The sequence below is a fragment of the Carassius auratus genome, chromosome 35 (genome assembly GCF_003368295.1).
Source record: "Carassius auratus strain Wakin chromosome 35, ASM336829v1, whole genome shotgun sequence".
Classification (NCBI taxonomy): domain Eukaryota; kingdom Metazoa; phylum Chordata; class Actinopteri; order Cypriniformes; family Cyprinidae; genus Carassius; species Carassius auratus.
Genome location: NC_039277.1, coordinates 14,849,101 through 14,868,061, shown reverse-complemented (window position 1 = coordinate 14,868,061; position 18,961 = coordinate 14,849,101). Strand labels below are relative to the sequence as shown.

At 35.4% G+C, this 18,961-nt stretch overlaps 5 protein-coding genes across 5 annotated transcripts; 2 read left to right on the top strand and 3 right to left on the bottom strand.

The window, feature by feature from the left end:
* Positions 1 to 559: 559 nt before the first annotated feature.
* Positions 560 to 2,952, top strand: pcna (proliferating cell nuclear antigen). The gene is made up of 6 exons (XM_026220153.1): positions 560 to 1,027; positions 1,530 to 1,627; positions 1,807 to 1,874; positions 1,972 to 2,166; positions 2,263 to 2,386; positions 2,474 to 2,952. The coding sequence occupies exons 1-6, from the start codon at positions 807 to 809 to the stop codon at positions 2,548 to 2,550; spliced, it is 783 nt and encodes a 260-aa protein (XP_026075938.1). The 5' UTR covers positions 560 to 806; the 3' UTR covers positions 2,551 to 2,952.
* A 501-nt stretch (positions 2,953 to 3,453) lies between these two features.
* Positions 3,454 to 7,011, bottom strand: LOC113054535 (GTPase IMAP family member 8). Its single transcript, XM_074559842.1, is given in 7 exon segments — positions 3,454 to 4,340; positions 4,481 to 4,524; positions 4,609 to 4,715; positions 4,717 to 5,189; positions 5,867 to 5,976; positions 6,059 to 6,641; positions 6,921 to 7,011. Coding segments are annotated over 7 exon segments (1,968 nt in total). The 5' UTR covers positions 6,931 to 7,011; the 3' UTR covers positions 3,454 to 3,699.
* An 89-nt stretch (positions 7,012 to 7,100) lies between these two features.
* On the bottom strand, positions 7,101 to 9,678 carry LOC113054536 (GTPase IMAP family member 8). The gene is made up of 4 exons (XM_026220151.1): positions 9,585 to 9,678; positions 8,860 to 9,430; positions 8,737 to 8,777; positions 7,101 to 8,143 (listed from the first exon to the last, which is right to left on the bottom strand). Exons 1-4 carry the CDS (start codon positions 9,592 to 9,594, stop codon positions 7,611 to 7,613), a joined length of 1,155 nt encoding a protein of 384 aa, XP_026075936.1. The 5' UTR covers positions 9,595 to 9,678; the 3' UTR covers positions 7,101 to 7,610.
* Positions 9,679 to 9,727: 49 nt separating this feature from the next.
* LOC113054537 (GTPase IMAP family member 7) lies at positions 9,728 to 12,438 on the top strand. Its single transcript, XM_026220152.1, has 2 exons — positions 9,728 to 9,871; positions 10,417 to 12,438. Exons 1-2 carry the CDS (start codon positions 9,826 to 9,828, stop codon positions 11,178 to 11,180), a joined length of 810 nt encoding a protein of 269 aa, XP_026075937.1. The 5' UTR covers positions 9,728 to 9,825; the 3' UTR covers positions 11,181 to 12,438.
* Positions 12,439 to 15,243: 2,805 nt separating this feature from the next.
* On the bottom strand, positions 15,244 to 16,095 carry LOC113053927 (GTPase IMAP family member 2). The gene is made up of 2 exons (XM_026219091.1): positions 16,080 to 16,095; positions 15,244 to 15,893 (listed from the first exon to the last, which is right to left on the bottom strand). Exons 1-2 carry the CDS (start codon positions 16,093 to 16,095, stop codon positions 15,244 to 15,246), a joined length of 666 nt encoding a protein of 221 aa, XP_026074876.1.
* Between the last annotated feature and the right edge of the window lie 2,866 nt (positions 16,096 to 18,961).

Sequence of the window (18,961 nt, the reverse complement as noted above, 5' to 3'; positions counted from 1 at the left end):
TAAACTTTTCAATATTGCGTAATATTTTTTTTCTGTTATTGCATCTCGACAAGCTGTTTGTTAATAACAGTGTGCCCTCTTGAGGCAAAATGCTGAACTCCAAAATTAATAGTTTTCAATATATATATATAGAGAGAGAGAGAGAGAGAGAGAGAGAGAGAGAGAGAGACAGAGAGAGAGAGACAGAGAGAGAGAGAGAGAGAGAGAGAGAAAGAGAGAGAGAGAGATAGATATATATATAGATAGATAGATAGATAGATAGATAGATAGATAGATAGATAGATAGATAGATAGATAGATAGATGTGTTTTACATATACACCCAGATATTCATGTCATTTTTTTCAGCCTTTGTTCATCCTAAATACTTACTTTAAATTGTATTTATATGATTACATTTCCATTTTAAAGATTAAAAACATAGTAGTAGTTACTGGTTTGACAAAGCACAAGCTCACGCAGCACGCAACCAAATGCGTATGAAATTACGCCCTCTTGTGGTCAGGGGCTGCACTTCCGTCCGTGTTCCAAGAGGAATCCAGCGTCACAGGAAATGACGAAGGCAAGAGTGGGACAGTTTATGAAAGTCCCAGCAAAAGCGCGCGCAGTTACATTCAGAGCCTCGAGAGAACAGAAGACGGGACAGATACACCTGTGTTTCTTGCAGACTCTTTGGATTTGTACGTGCTGCCGTTGAAACACTTCGATAGGCTGCGATTCCTACATTTGAAGACAAGCAGAAAACCAGGCCGCGCTTGTGTCATAACAGGAATTAGATAACTTTTTTTACCCATAAAAAGCAGCACGATGTTTGAGGCACGTCTCGTTCAAGGATCAATCCTTAAGAAGGTTCTGGAGGCTCTGAAAGACCTCATCACCGAAGCCTGCTGGGATGTCAGCTCCTCGGGCATCTCGCTGCAGAGCATGGATTCATCTCATGTGTCTCTGGTGCAGCTGACGCTCCGGAGCGATGGGTTCGACTCCTACCGCTGCGACAGAAACCTGGCCATGGGTGTCAATTTGAGCAGGTAACGTTACTGAAGGAAATGATACGGGTTTAGTGTTATTTGTCATGTAACGTTAACCGCGTAACTTAGAGCGTGAAATCTGAACATGTCTGTTTATTATGCCCGCCTGTGCAAGGTAAAAGGAGCCCGCCATTTGTAAGTAGTAAAAATGTGGTTTGTTCCTTTCCCGATTATGAGTTTTGTTGAAATGCATTTTTAATGAGTCTCAGATGATTACAGTTCAAAAAGGTTTAGTGGTATTTGGCGCGTAGAGTGTTTCCTGCATTCTCCCCTCACTGTTGAATGTGACGTCATTTACCCGCGCTCAAGCTGGTTGGCGCGAAAAAGAGCCGGGCTGTGCAATTAGACAATAAAAACTTAGTCAAAAGAGACGCAAACCAACGTTTAGACTGAAAGTCAAATAACTAATGGAATAGTAACTACATATAGTGTTTTAAAATAAAACGTAATTGCATTTTTCAGTAAAAAGTGCCCAAAACTAATTATTTTTCTTGTTTTCTAGCATGTCAAAGATTCTGAAGTGTGCTGGGAATGAAGATATCATCACACTTAGGGCAGAAGACAATGCGGACTCTTTGGCACTTGTCTTTGAAACACTCAGTGAGTTCATAAGGCTTTATTACAATTTATTCGTTACATATTTAACCTAAAATTCAGAATAAGAATTCCAGTGTACATAAGCCATATCTATTTTTTTTACTGGCTAATATGTATTTACTGATAGTGTCCTATAAATTATTATAGTAAGAGCACTTGCTGACCTTCAAGTGTGTTTTCAGATCAGGAGAAAGTGTCGGACTATGAGATGAAACTGATGGATCTGGATGTGGAGCAGCTAGGGATTCCAGTAAGAATTATTTCACAAATTCTGATATCAATGTGCATGTTTTCTTTTTGCTTTATTTTTCTCCAGAGATTATGTCCTGTTCTGTTTTTCACTTCAGGAGCAGGAATACAGCTGTGTGGTGAAGATGCCCTCTGGTGAGTTTGCCCGTATCTGTAGGGATCTGTCACAGATCGGTGATGCTGTCATGATCTCTTGTGCCAAGGATGGTGTGAAGTTCTCTGCCAGCGGAGAGCTGGGCACAGGCAACGTCAAGCTCTCACAGACCAGCAATGTCGACAAGGAGGATGAAGCGGTAACATTCTTTTTACACTGGGAACAAAAGTCAAGTGTAGCAGTTGTGCAGATTTGTATGGTATGAATGAAATTGACAACATCGTGTTCCCTACAGGTGACGATTGAGATGAATGAGCCTGTGCAGCTCATTTTTGCTTTGAACTACCTGAACTTCTTCACCAAGGCCACTCCTTTGTCCAAAACAGTCACACTCAGCATGTCCGCAGACATTCCACTAGGTAAGGAGAAACGCTTACATGATCATATTAAATCACCTTTTGAGTAAAATCGGTTGAAGTGATTGACCGTCTTTTTCCCTTCTGCAGTGGTAGAGTACAAGATTGCAGACATGGGACACGTCAAATACTACCTGGCACCCAAGATTGATGAAGAATCATCTTAAATCCAAGTTCAAGACTGAAGTCTGGCATCTGTCATATCAGACATGATTTCAATAGATGTTTTGGGAAAATGCATTTTATTCCTCTTTGTCTGCTGTGGTTTCCAGTTCAATGGATTCACATTTCTGTGGCCATCTAAGCCAGTTTGTTTGATTGGCAGATAAATAGCCACACTTCACCAATGGTAGTTTGGTAATTCGCTTTACCTGGCTCTGAGGGCTGAATCTAGAGTTCTTAAGACTCACCTTTGACTCAGTCTCATTTTCCCTATCTTTGTGCTCTTGTCTTTTTGACTCCACTTAGGGTTTCTGTCCAACTGCTCATTTCAGTGTGTAGATAATGTCTGTAAATATGCTAATTGGACACATCCAGTCAACCATTAATAAAACTTTTTGTAATGATGATTTGTTTCTGTGTGTTTTCTTATGGCATTACATACTCTATATTTTAACAAAATGTACTTGTAGTAAAATGTAATGAAGGGTTTAAAAGTCTGCTTGGAGCAATGTAAATTAATTTGGCCACTAGAAGGAGCCAGCGATTAATGAAATGTACTGTAGTTTAAGGTTTGCACAAAAATCAATTATATATTTTTTGGCCATTTCCTTGTCGAAGGCCTGCTGAAGATTCCCAAAAGAGTTATTGCAGAGGTAAGAAGTACATGTATTTTGAGACTTTGCAGAACAAAAGTGGGCGTTATGACTTTGTGGGTGTTTTTTAAACTGCTGGGTGTTCCTAAATCATGCAATCAAAATAATCCCCCTTACCTAGCCCCACCCCTAAGCCTACCATCACTATGATGTCAGCCAATCAGGTATGGTCTAAAAACACCCTGATCTGGTAACTCCCATTACTTTCCTGCAGAGACCTATACTTGTGTATTTTCAATTTAATTATGAAACTACTTATGCAGGTTTTAATGTTTTTATTTAACTTACATATTTAACTTTCCAATATAATAAACATCACATATTATGTGATTTTCAGAGTATTTTTAGTAGTTCACAGTAAAGGAAGGTACAATTAAATATGCATCTAACAGTCCTTATTACGGTCTACAGAATTGTAACATCTGTAGACTAACTATAATAGAACTTATGCATATTTCGAAAAGGTTCCCTAATTATAGTTGTATACATACACACTTTATCTCACAAGATATTGCATTCTTTGTTATCCTTATGCTTTTTTCTGTGAGGGTGTGCTGTGGCACTATTTTCCTGCATGTCAGAAATGAGGTCCAGAAGTTTTTTCACCTGATGACTGGATTTCTCTTTGTTGTTGTTAAATGCACAACATCTTGAATGACAGGTTTTGATCAGTTCCTGAAGTTCCTTTTCGCTGCCGTTGATGTAATCCGTTAAAATCTTGTTCTTCAGCTTCTCTTTACCCGTGAAAAGAATTACAGTCTTTAAAGTCACATCGTCGCCAAACTCTCTCTTCAGATGTGGGAGAACCTCTCTCTCGCCCTCTGTGAAACGGCCAAGCTGCATGACCAGCAAATACACATCAGGCCCTGGCTGAGCGAGCTCCTTGCACTTCGTTATCTGTTTGTCCTGGTTTTTAAGGTCTTCATTAAAGAAATCTGGAGTGTCTATAACCCTAATCCTCATATCATAAACAGTTTCCTCTGCCATCTGGCACACCTTTGTTACTGGCACAGAACTAGCATGTGATTCAAAATGGTGCTTTTTTAATATTGTATTTCCTGTAGCACTCTTCCCACATCCTGTCTGTCCCAGCAGCACGATGGTCAAAGGTTTTGGCCGATCCACCTTGTATCCACCTGATGCTGTATAGTTAGAGTTAGTTAGATCATACAGTCCATGCTAACAGTTTCAGTGCAAAGGAACCAAACTGTTATTATCTGCTGGTATATATGTAGGTGACATGTTATTTTAAAATGATTTCTAGTTGACTGATTGAACTCACCTGTATTATTTAGTGATTGAATCTCCTTATTGGCATGCATCCCTCTGGAATTTAAAGAGTAGTTCATATGGGGTTATATGTAAATTAATTAAACTCTTATTTCCTACTGCTCATAATATATTGCCTACCTTACTTTTGTAGTTTCTGATGTTTGGTTCTTCATGCTTTCTTTGTATATCATCAGTTCTTTGATTAGTTCAGTACTCTTAGTGAGTTTGCTGTAAACACACTGTCTGTTTCCCACACTCCTCCAGGATTTTTTCGTGGTCATTTTTGTTTGACAATGGTGTGTCCATTTTATTTGAAGATGCCTTTTTATCACCATTAAACAGCACAATTGTTTGTTCAACCATTTTCGGTCCAAGCTTCTTCTTTACTTCATTAAACATCTCCATCTCTTCTGGTAACACCATACTGTCCTGGAGTACAAGAAGGAACGCACGTGGACCTGGGTATGATGGCTTTAGCTCGTCCATTCTGTTAGCTTCTGGATCTGATGAGCTTGGTTTATGAAAAAGGTCTGGAGTGTTGATAATACAGACCTCCTCACCACCAACATTATCCACTATCTTCTCACACTTGGCCCTCTCTGATCGGAAATGATCTTTTTGGAAAATTGTGTTCCCTACGAGACACTTGTTGTTGCTTATCTTTCCCAGCAGGACCACTGTCATCATGTCTTTACTTCTAGATGTCTGAACGCTCTTTTCTGTAATAAAATTCAAACAAATCTTTGATTTAAAAAAAAAAAAAAAGCTAATTAATTAAATAAATAATTATTTTTAATTTTATTTTTTTATGCAGATTCCATATTGGGCATCAAGTGGTGATCTAACACAATACCAAGTCCATAATTAGTTCATATTTTCATAGTGTCGATGATGAGGTAATATCACCAATATGTTGATGTTGATGTATCCCAAATCGTTGAACACACTCTTTGATAGCATTTGTGTTGTTTTCATTTTACTGTACATGAGTTGTATTATCATTATTCGCATTTAGCATTTTTTTGTCCCTCAGCTGTCTGCAACCCTATCAGAACATATCTCCTGATAAACACTGATTTATCAGACACTTCATTGTGATCTTGTACTTTTGGTTACTTGTAGTAGTCAAATGCAACTTTTGTGAATTATACTTTCTGTGGCAAATATGTGTTCAATAGGAATATGCGTTACTGCTTACACGTTTAAAGAAAAATAATAATAAAATAACTTTAATCACGCAAGCTTTCTCAATTGTGTATTGAGATCACTTGACTTCATAATGATGGGAAACGCACATAAAAAAATAAAAAGCATGTTGATTAAATTATTTTTGTATTCTTAAAATAATTAATAGAGACAACAGAGAAAGGTAAGATGAGAAATTTGTAAGATATACCTTTGCTGTTTTCAGACACCCATGACGCTTCATTTTTTGGCCTCATTTCTAAATATGCATCAATGTCCTCATATGTCGGACTGGATTGAGATGATGTTACAGGTTCAGTTCTAGGCGTAAAGGGATTTATAGTTATGTACAAAGACTTTTTTTTTTACATTGATTTAATCCCTGCTGTCATACGTGTCTTACCTCTCGGCAAGTGTGGAGTTGCTTGATTCTTTAACCTGCTTTTCATGTATTTTCTTCCATTCTTTCATCACCAGATTGGTCAGCTTGTTAGCATTTTTGTTGTCGTGAACACACATTCTCCGTCCACACTCATCTAGTAGTTTTTTGAGATTCTCATCTGCGTGGTCATATGGTTCTTCAGATGTATTCTCCTGATTGTTAACTAGCACTACGACAGTATTTTCCACCATTTTCTCTCCAAATTCCGCTTTCAGTTGGTTGAACATTGACATCTCTTCCTGTGAGAGCTGTTTGTCCTGCAGAACCAGAAGAAACATGCGTGGCCCTGGATATAGGGTTTTTATCTCCTCTATATTCTCCTCTGTTTCTCTATTTTGGTGGAATAGGTCTGGAGTGTTTATGATACAGACCATCTGATCATCTACTCTTTCTTCAGCTCTTGTACATATGTTGTTACTACCTATGAAACAGTTTGCATTTAATATGGTATTCCCTATCATAGACTTATCATTGCTGTTTTTTCCCAGCAGCACCAAAGTGATCTTGTCTCCTCCACCAGATTGCGTCACCTTTGCATTCTCCACTATAATAAATCACAAGCATAAAGCTTTTGAAATCTTGTTAAGCGAAAACTGGATGTTGTATTATGATAACTTGAAACTTTAATCCACAATAATGTTACAAAATTAATTTGCAATTCACAAATATTTGAGAAGATTTAATTTTACAAGACAGAGTTGGAATTGAACTTGAGTATCTGATGCCATTATTGCAACTATCAATCTCTGTCAAGTCAAAACACACTACATTCTTACAAAAAAAAAAAATTGACTAAAATTTATCGAAGAAAAGGTTTACTTACATTGTGACATGCTGATTTGTATTTCAAGAAACAAATGATGTGCAGAGTGTCGAACGTGTCTCTAGCACTCAGTGATAGTTGTAAGTAAATGAAAGTGAAATAATACACTTGTCTTAAATGCATGAGAACAGAGGGCTTGTCCAAAATCTGGTAAAACACGTTAAGTCACTAGTATGCTAGATAACAGCTGTACTTGGCTTTATTTCTTCATTGCATGTTTTTTTAAAATGGTTGGTCTTAATGCAGTAATCTAAAAGAATTTGTATAATTTAGTTGGTTTTTGATTATGGGTGGAAAATGAGTAAGAGTGGCCTAAGAAAACATTTGTTAACATTTATGTTATTTGTACTAAAGGTAAAATATCCAAGCAATGGTGGGTGGAGTTAGTGAAAATAGCTTTTGGCAGTTTTATGCAAATAACACCGAACTCCAGTTTCCATCTATTATCGTTTGTTACTGGAAACTCTAGCAAAGATGTTTGAACAGTGATTTACTTCAGATTCATGATAAGAAACTGTAGACTGTTGTGTTGCTTATGTTTAATTCACAATCTTTTGGATACACGTATAACACTGTAGGAATATAACATTTATTTTGTATTCAGCTAAATCAGTTTTATGGCACAATATCAACCACACAGTACATATCAGCTGGGCTGAGCTGATTTCTAACTGGAATATTCAGTTTTTCTCAGATTCCTGCTTGCATGTTGTTTTGTCCTATAAGCTGTCCAACCAGCTCAGTGCTTTTCACATTACTCCTGTAAACATAAACCGTCTCCTTACACTCATCTAGAATCTTTTTGAGGGTCTTATCAGCTTCAAAATTCTTGCTTAAGTTATTTTCTTCGCTACCTATAATCACAACAAACGTGTTTTCGAGCTGTTTCTTTCCAAATCTCTCCTTCAGTTGGGCGAACATCTCCATCTCTTCCTGTGAAAGAGTTTTGTCCTGCAGTACCATGATGAACATACGTGGACCTGCGTATGATAGCTTCATCTCCTCCATACTATCAGCTATTGAATCTGGGCTTGGTTTATAGAAAAGGTCAGGAGTGTTGACAATACAGACCATCTGATCAGCTACTCTAGCCACAACCTTCTCACATGTGGCTTTTCCAGCCACGAAACAATCATACTGGAGAATACTGTTCCCTATCAGGCACTTGTCATCGCTGTTCAATCCCAGGAGCACCAAGGTGATGATACTGCAGTCACTCTCCCCTTATGGATAATAAAAAAACATTTTATTAATAATTTTGAAATAACTTTTTTTGTTTAAATAAATCTCTCATGCTCACCAAGACTGAATTTATTTGTTCAAATAAAAAAATAAAGCAAGCAGTATTGTGAAATATTACAATTTAAAAGAGCTGTTTTCTTTTTCAGAATATTTTAAAATGGAATTTATTCCTGTGATGGCAAGGCTGAATTTTGTTAAATTATCCTAACATTATTGTATATATTATTAATTTTTATTTTTATTATCAATGTTCAAATTAGTTGTGCTTAAGCTTAATAATTTTGAGAAAACTGTGATACTTTTTTTTCAAGTTTGTTTGATCAATGGAAAGTTCAAACAAACAGCATTTATTTGAAATTTAAATCCTTTTACAAGTCTTTACTGTGAATTTTGGATCAGTGTGATTCTAATTTTAATACAGCATTGCTGAATAAAAAAATATTGATTTATTAAAAATAATAAACGTACTGACCCCAAACATTTTAACGTAAGTTTACTTTCATTAAAAACATTTTCAGTGCAACATTGTTGGAATATTAATAATTTCAGATAATTCAACATAAGTAAGCATTACCTGGCATTGTTTTTGGTTGTTCGGAGTCAACTTCATGGAATCTACAAGATAATGATGAAATTTAGGGAAAAAGACAAAAATCAGCTTTGTGAACAAAGCAAGACACAATGTTTCCGAGTTTACCTGCCAGGATCAGCTTCCTCTTTCTCTGCCGTTTTTGTAATATGTATCAATAGCTGTCTGACCAGATCTGAGTCTGCCGTATCTTTGCTGAAGACACAAATTCTCTCCTCACATTCATGTAGAATCTTTTTGAGGTGTATATCTGCTATGTTGCAGGACTGTCTTGATGTCTCTCTGTCGTCGATCAACACCACAGTAATATTTTTAGTCATTTTCTCTCCAAATCTCTCCTTCATTTGGGTAAACATCTCCACCTCTTCCTGGGACAGCTGTTCATCGTGGAGCACCAGGAGGAACATGCGTGGACCTGTGTATGATGGCTTCATCTCCTCGATAGTATTAGCTTCTGGTTCTTGGAATATTCTCCAGAAAAGGTCCGGGGTGTTTATAATGTAGAGCAGCTCGTCTTTCATTCTTCCCAGAGCCTTTTGATACATGGACCTTCCTGGCTGGAAGCAGTTATACCCAAGCATGGTGTTTCCTATCAGGCACTTATCAGCGCTGTTTTGTCCCAGGAGCACCACGGTGACAACGCTGTCATCGTCTGTAACTTGTGCTGTTTTATTTTCTCCTGTGAAGATTTCAAATTGTTTTCCCACAATTAAATGCAATAGACAATTTTGAAGTACAAATATAAAAAGTGGCAGAGAATATAAAGAAAATGAGCAAAATAATTACATCTTTAAAAAGTTGATCAAAAACTCAAACCAACAACTATGTTTTACCTTTTGGCATGTTGAATTTCCAGTTTGTTCACCAGGTTGCGAGAAGCACCTCTGGTTATATCTGTCATGAGGCGAAGCAGGAAAATAGTGATCAAATGAAAGTAAAAGATACATATATGTAAAAAAAAAAAAAAAAAAAAAGAAATAATACACTGGTGGCGTCACAAGAAAAACTGGTACTAATAGGGTCAACCATAAAAACAGTTTCAGTTGTTGTCGAGAGAAACTGTTGCTGAAGGAAATGGCCTGTTCTAAGTGCCGGTATTGTTGCCCCTTTTATACTCCAGGTAAGTTGTGTGGTAAACCTTTTTACTTGACTCTATAGTATTCTAGTCAAGAAAGTTCTTCTCATAACTGCTCAAAGATTTATCATATTTAAATAGTTTTGAATTTTGCGAGTAAATGGAAAGTGTCTTAAGTATATTGTCAAATATTCTGTGAAAGCAAACAAGGAATCTGCAGATTATTGTTTGAGTAATTTTTGTGAAAACATAAAATATGCATTAAAAATACAATAAGTTAACATCAAAGTTAAAGGTCAGATAATTATAATATATGACTTCTTAGTACAGTTGGAGGGATTTCTTAATGAGTATTAATATGTGATGGGTATATGACTAATACTTTTGATGTAATAAAAAAAAATAGGATTTGCACCATAAAGCATATATGCATATAAATATTATAAAATATAATAAGCCAGGCTTAAAATGCAGAACGTGGTTTTATACAGTGTCTCAAGCATACCACGCTCTGTCTCTTTATCCATCAAGGCCGTTGATTTTGTCCGTACACGTTTCATCATCTTTTTTTTTTCATCCTTTGTTGATAGGTCCACCACTTCGCATAGTATTGATTGGAAAAACAGGAGTGGGAAAAAGTGCTGTGGGAAACACTATCCTTCGTAGAAAGGTTTTTGAATCAAGCCCTTCGGCAAACTCTGTCACTGAGCGCTGCAAAAAAGGAATGATCAATGAGCGAAGAGAGATTTATGTGATTGACACACCTGGAATCTTGGATACCAGCAAATCAAAAGACCTCATCAAAAGAGAAATATTGAGATGTATTCAGGTTTCAGCACCAGGTCCTCATGCGTTCCTGCTGGTGTTACAGATTGGCCGTTTCACTACTGAGGAGCAAAGATCAGTCCAGGCCCTGCAAGAGCTCTTCGGACAAGAGGCTTCAAAATACATGATCGTGGTCTTCACTCATGGAGACGCACTCTGTGGCAAATCAATTGAAGACTATGTGAAAGACGGCCACCCAGAACTCCGCAGAGTGATCCAGAGTTGTGGTAGTAGATATGTTGTTTTTAATAACAATGATGGGAAGAATCGAGTTCAAGTGAGGAAATTAATTGAGAAAATTGATGAAATGGTGGCAGCAAATGGGGGACAATGGTTCACTCAGGACATGTTTAAAGAAGCAGAAGAAAAGATTCAGCAACAGAATGTGGAGAGAGCAGCCGCAGAGCTCATGGAATATCAGTTTAGCTTTCTTGGGATGCTCGACAACAGAGTTGCTTTGTTCCAACAAGTATTGTTGGAAGGCATTCGTGAACAGTTTGGTCTTGATAGCGGCTTTTATGGGACTTAAATCGGACATCTTAGAAAGTTGGGAACACAACTTCTGAACATAAACACAACTCATTTGTGTGATGTTACACAGTGGTGGAATATGATGTTATTTGACTCTGCAGCACCTAGCAAAATGAATAATTAATATGGAAGCTTGTGAATCTAATATGAAGGCACTGTATTTTATAGCACTTTTTGGTTTCTGTGTTGTGTTCACTGATCTATAATATATAGATCTATGGTTGTGTACACATATATATATTTTTTTTGTTATTATTTTTTTTTATACTAACACGTCCAGTCATGATATGTCTAAACTACTAAATGTGATAGTTTGACTGATCTAAAGACCTTTGATTTAAATACTAAGTTTTAAGACTTGGTTTAACCCGATACAGCAGATATTACCAATCAATCCAATTCAAACAGGGACTCCACTAATAAGTGTAATATTTGTACTTATATAGTGATTGTATACATTAGAATAACAGTCGATTATATACCTGATGTACAGTAATTACTTAGATCAAAATCATTTTAGATTTAGTAAATAAAACGGCTTTATAACGGTTAAATATCACTGCCATTCTTTCTTCTTGAAGATTACGTTTCTTAAGAGTAATCTGAATATTAACGTATAATATTTGCATATTCATTTTAAGACAACGAGAACAGTGGGAAAAAGTGTAGTTTTTCCATCATCCTTTAAGATATGCTAAGATAAAATTTTGCTCTGTAAAATTTTAAAAGTGTTAAATTCAAGTAAAATGTTTATACTGTGAAAGCTCTGGATGTGTTTATATATAATTTGTTAGTATTAATAGTATATTAGTATAGTTAGTATATTAATACATAATTTTTAATTGTTTTCCTTTATTTTCCAAAATTATTATTATTTTTATTATTAGTGTTTTTGCTATGCACATTCCTTAAAATAATTAAAATAATAATAATGATAACAATAACAATAATATCTAAGTATTTTGAGGCTTTTGACTGGGAAGAAGAAAAAATAGCATTTGTACATTTATGCATTTGCCACTTTTTACACAGTAAAATTTTTATTCGAGATATATTTGATCAGTTCACACATTTCCTTTACCTTTTGAGCAACATGAACACATTTGACCTTTTGTGTTCCACAAAGAATGTCCTGTTGGTTTGTAGAAATATATATTTTTAACCTTTGTATTGTGCTGAAAATTGTTTACCTAATTTGGTATTCCTGTGCAAAAATCATTGACCTTTAAAAATTGCTTGTACAACCCCAATTCCAGAAAAGTAAAATGCAATAAAATAAAAAAAAAATCTGTGATTTGTTCATTCTCTTATAACTTTCTCATAACTTTTATTTAATTGACAAAAGTACAAGAAAAGAAAAGTTTTCCCTGACCAAATTCTGATTTCGATGGCTGCAATACACTCTAAACAAGCTGGGATAGAGGCAAAATAAAAGTGAAAAAGTGAAAGAACACTCCAATCAAACTGTTTTGAAATTGTTCACAATTAAACAGGTGACCTGGTAATAGGTGAGGGAATATGTTTGGGTATAAAAAGAGCATCTCAATCTTTGCACGAAAATCTGGATCACGGCTCATCATTTTGTGCCAAATTTCATGAAAGAAGTACCAAACAAATCAAAAATCTAATTTCAATGAAAAAAAAAAAATTCAATGAATTTAGGTCTTCCACCAATTACCATACAAAAAATTGTGAAAAGATTCAGGTAATCAAGTGAAATCGCAGTCTGTGAAGGGCAAAGCAAATGGCAAGTCCCTCAGATGCCATTGCATAAGAAACTGTTGCGCTTTGGTGATAAATATAGCCATATAGTTCAGCATAATCAAAAGGTCAGAGGTGTCCACATTTAAACTTTATTTTTTTCTGGTAAAAAAATGGACATCGTGTCAGGGTTGATGTAAGATTTAGCCAATTATATTGTGCTGTATGTGCAGGGAGGGGGGTGCAATATAGGCTGTTTACACTAAGTGCAAATAGATATAGATTCTATTTATACTATTTTAAAAATACCAGTTTATTCTGCTAATTACTTATTGAAAATAGTGCAGATTTTCTGCACTTCGGCACTGTGATACATTACAAAACAGTATGCAGGGATAACTTATTGCATGTAAATTTTCAATGAGTGTAAATTTTCATTTTAATTAAAAATTTTAAATGGATGTCACCTTATTGGGACAAAATAAGCTACACCCCTTGCTACACCTACCCTATCCCAACCCAATACTTTAATTCAATCTTTTTGATCATTTTTTTTATTTTTATAAATCCTTCTCTAATGTAATATGAAATTTCAGAGTCGATCTTGTCAAAAAAAGTATAAACCACACTTCAGCCTCTATGCCACTGAATCTGCCATTTTATTGACTATCCCAATCATACGTTGGTGGGTGAAATTGATGTAAATAGCCTCTCCCAACAAGGGCAATGTCATCAACAAGAGCAAATGTGCGAAGATACCATCGACATTGAGGCGTATATTGGAACTGTACAGAGACACATACTGCCATCAAGATGACATCTTTCTTGGAAAGTCCTTGGTTATTAGATCAAGAAAATGCCAGGTCCCATTCTGCATGCACTACAACAGCATGGTTTCATACACACAGAGTGAATATGCAGTCCAGATCTGTCTCCTATTGAAAATGTTTGACAAGTTATGAACAGACTGCTGAGCATCTGAAGTCTTGTATCAAGTGAGATTGGACAAAATTTTGCTTGTAAACTTTAGCAGTTAATATCTTAAATTTTCAAACAATTAAACATTGTAATTTAAAGGAATGTTGATGTGACACAGTGTTAAATATCCCTCTGTTCCAACTTTGGAATGTGTTGCAGTCATAAAAATTAGTTTATATTTTCAAAATAAAATTAATTGGACATTTTTTCTTTTGTACTTTAGTCTATTAGATAAAGTTTAAAGATAATTAATAAATAACATATTCTTGATTTTTATGGCATTTCTCAAAATGTTCCAACTTTTCTGGAGTTGGGGTTGTAAATGTTGTGTTTTGTCCAAATCTTGAAATCAGTCTTTTTGTCAACTTGTTTTCTTTAGCGCGCGTTTTGTTTTCTTCAATGATATTCAGTGGGGACCATCAACTTTACAGTTACCCTCGTTTTTCAAAATATCTTCTTTTGTGTTCAACACAATAAAGAATCTCATTTAGTTTGGAACAACTTGAAGGTGAGTAAATGATGAATGAATGTTTTCTTTCTGGGTGAACGATCCCTTTAGAATTCCTGTTTCTGGTATGAATATGTAAACTATGTTCTAGAACACTTCAAATAATGTTCAAAACAACCCTCTTAAGCTTAACAACAATAAGGAAACGGTACACCTGTATATCTTCTCTGTTGATCAGATGTGCATGTTTTTTAGAAGGAAGAAATTCTTCAGCTTGTTTCTTATACGGAAGAAACTGTATTTACGCAGAAAGTTAATTATAGGCATAACCTGTCAAACTATAATTTACATTCTCTTGCTGTCATCTTAAAAGGAAGAAACTTTGTAGCTTTAAACATCACAAACATGTATGGAAACTTGTGGGACCACATTCTCTTAAAATTTTACCTCTGACTAGCACATGGAAATGGTATTCAGGTGTGGATTTTTTCGAAGGTATTTATGGTACTGAGTTTCAGGATCCAGATATTGTTTCAGTTGTTTGACCTACAGTAGTTGTTTGCACAGATACTATTTACACTGAACTGAGCTGAATTCAATGATGAAGTGCCTTTAATTGAAAACTGACTGTTAACTATTGTCATTTTGCATTATTGACACACTATTTTCCTATTTAATACTGTAAAGTTGCAAACTGTATTGTTAAAAGCGCTATATAAATGGATGTGACTTAAAGATGACATGACTTGTTCCTTCTGACAATAGAAACGGTAGTGCATGAATAGGCTTTACATTTTTTTTTAAAATCTTTATTTGTAATTGCACTTGATAATACATTTAACATAACACCAATTAGCAAAAATGAACGAATGTTTTTAAATCATACTACTATCACAGAATCAGACAATCAGATTTGAACAACCGTTTGCAATTTCTACTGAATTCTGCAGTCTTTTTTCTCTGATTCCTTACAAAATGAGTAGTGTTCTACAGTATCAGCACTTCCATTTTTCTTCTTCATTTCCAAAATCATCTCTATCAGTCTCTCAGGCTGTGAAACACTGTGGTCATTGTTGTTAAATGCATGACACCTTGACCCACAGGCTCTGATCAGCTCTTGCAGTTGTGTGTCAGTGTTTTTAATGTACTCCGCCACAGTCTTTCCTCGTAATTTCTCCTTGCTAGTAAACAGAACGATGGTTTCTTTTACCACTTCAGCACCAAACGCTCTCTGGATGTTCTGAACTATTGCTCTCTCTCCATCTGTGAATCGGCCAATCTCCATGACCAGTAAATACACGTCAGGCCCTGGCTGAGCGAGCTCTTTGAACTTCTTTATCTCTTCTTGTTGGTTTTTTAGGTCTTCGTCAAAGAAATCTGGGGTGTCAATGACCATGATTTTAATTCCACAAACAGTCTCTTCTGCCATCTGGCACGTCTGTGTTACCGGCACAGAACTGGCATTTGATTTAAAATGATGTTTTCTCAAGATGGTGTTTCCAGTGGCGCTCTTTCCACTTCCTGTCTGTCCCAGAAGCACGATGGTCAAAGTGTTTTTCCTCTTGATAGCAGCATGGTTTCCTTCTTTTTTTGAATAATAAATAGATAAATACGTAAATAAAATGTCAATTTAAAACAGAATAAAATTATTTACATTTAATTTTGGTTTGTACACTTGTAAAATAGGTCCAAAAGAGTAATTTTCAGTGGACTCCAGGAAGGATAAGCGTTCAGTCTAAAGTAATTCATCCTCATCTGAGGTCTTGGTACCATCATCATGCCACATCATGCTAAAATCTTCCAAAATCCACCTCATGGAGAATGTGTTAGTCTGTATAAAATTTCTAAAATCTACTGTACTTTCTCAAAGTTTAATGCCAAGTGCAGATTTATCACTTTATCTCTATTCTCATGGAATGTTTTTATGCTTTAAATTCAGTGTGTTTTTGTTGTTGTTGTTGTTGTTGTTTTTTTTTTAAGTATTGAACCGATTTAAATATGTCACCAGGGCAATAGCATTGCAAAAGAAAAAGCTATTTATTTTTGAAATTGTAAGAAAGATTTTTGTTTGTCTTGGAAGTATTTGGAAGTAAATTCTCTTATTATGTGAAAAGTTTTTCTCTAAGTCTAGGAAATTCTTTCTTAATGTGGAATTATAGTGTGAAATGCTTATTGTGTTTTAGTTATTATTTTATAATGTAGAATAATAGGTTATAAAATAATAATGGATGTTACCTGATATTTGCTCTTGCGTCACTGCTTCCTGTGGTCTCCATGTCTCTCTTTCCACAGAAAGGGATGAGCTGCAGTTGAAAAGAAAATAAATTACTCAATGGATATGTTGCTTCTGGAATCATGAGGATAAACTCAGATTTTTCATCTTACTTTTCGTGCTGGTATATGTGCAAATCAGGCACACTCTGCCAACATATCATAAGTTGTTCGATTAAGTCACTTTGCTTTAGATTTTTGTTAAAACCACACACTTTCCTTCCACTTTGATAGAGAATTCTTTCCAGGTTTTCATTTGTTACTTTGTTTGGCCTTGCTGATGTCTTATCATCGCTGCTGACCATAACTACAAGAGTATTTTCCTCCATCTTCTTTCCGAACATCTGCTGAAAATGTGCAAATGTTTCTATATCCCTCCGAGAAACATGGCCATGTTGCAGAACAAACAAAATCATGCATGGACACCTAGGTGATGTCTCCATATGCCTCTTAATTACAGTCTGAGGCTCATTAATAACAGTAATCCATTGGTCACCGATCTCCACTGACACCTCTTCATCAAATGTGGACTGCTCTGGCAGGAAATGTTCAAAGCCAAGAATATGATTTCCCACCAGACACTTACACCAGCTGTTTGCACCCAGCAGAAAAATGCATCCACAGAACCCTTCAGTGTGGCCATCTCCTGTAAATAAGTTCAAAAAAGCATTTATTAAGATTAAAGCACACCTAATTACCTAACATTAATCAATGAGCAACATTTTCAGTTCAAATAGATTTACATTAATTTGGGGGTTCACTTGGAATCAGTCCTAAGACATTGGCATTGCTACCACACAGTTCCAGTTGAGTTTAGGCTAAGCTCTAAATCTTACTCTTTTTTACATAACATCAGTGAGTCTCTGAAACATGCTTAAATGTATAAAGATTCTCCAATAGTGAGCCTTCTAAAATTAAAACACGTTAGAAGCTTACCTTTCGACATATCGAAATCAGCATGAAGTTTCTAAATATTTCACAAAAAGGCAGTCAAAACTTCAGACGCATTTTTAAAATGTTTTTTATTTTTTAAAGAGAATATCTGGTAGGCGTTTGCAGTAACTGAAAGCGAAAATCTAGTGGGGTTGATTTTTTTTTTTTTTCAACAAGGAAAAGGGCTGGTTCACCTCTGAATGTACTTATTAATTCACTTTACACTGAGAGTTACATTTTTTGTGTGTAATTACATGCACATATGTATAGATGTGTATAAATAATGAGAGAAATACTTGAGGTGAACATCATTTCAGCATTTGGTTTATTTATAATCTTCCATTTCAAGAACAAAATTATTTAAAAACTTGTATTTAAAGTGTGTGTGTCTGTGTGCATATTCTTTCTTTTTTTTTCTTCATAAAATGTAAATTAATTCTTAGAAATATCTTTTTATTTCCAGAAAAATAAAATGCTTGACATGAATGTACAATTTTGGGTGAATGGTAACATCTAGTACTATGAGGCGATTTGTGTAATTTCTGTGCCACTGTTATTGCAAAAATAATTAAAGTTTCTAGTTTTCTGAGCTATAAATTAGCATGCCTAAAAGCAGTCTTTGATCGCCTCCTAGTGGCTTGTTGCAGAAGAGGTCATACACGCCACTGTCGGTCTTCTTTTTTTCTTTTTTGTTTAACTGTGATAGTCTATATTTTTAACAGTGATAGAAGAATTTTACCACCAGAAAAATTAAAAATAAAAAATAAATAAATAAATAACATTGATGCTACACTAATCAGCCACATGATTAAATCCACTTGTTTAATATCGTGTACGTCCCACTTGAGTTGCTAAAACAGCTCTGTGTGTTTAGACCGTAGACATGGACTCCACCAAACTTCTGAATGTGTCATGTGGTATATGGCACCTAGACACTGGCAGCAGATCGTTTAAGTTGCAATTTTTGAGCTCAGGCTCCATGGACTGGATGTGTGATCCAGCACTTTCATTAGATGCTGAATTGGATTAAAATCTGGGGAATAATAAATAAATAAATCTAATTAATTACAAACCAAATTCTGAAGTGCAATCTTCAGTAGTAAATGAATGTTTGTTTTGTTCATTTATTTATATAGCACACTTTAATACAACTCACGTGGCCCAAAGGGCTTCACAGTCACAAGCTAAACACAAGAAAATGCCAGAGATATACCTATCCGCCTGAACATGGGTATTGAATTGGCAGATCGAATAGATTGACGGAGATCATTCCACAATTTAGGGCCTGCTCGAGAGAAAGTTCCATTACCTCTATGTTAATATTTTGTCCTGCTAGTGCTAAGCAGAAGTTGATTTTCTGATCTCAAGATCATGAAATTAATAATGGAGTCACAGACTCATATTTCTTTGCCGACTTGATCAAGTGCTCCGAACATCAACTCCATAAT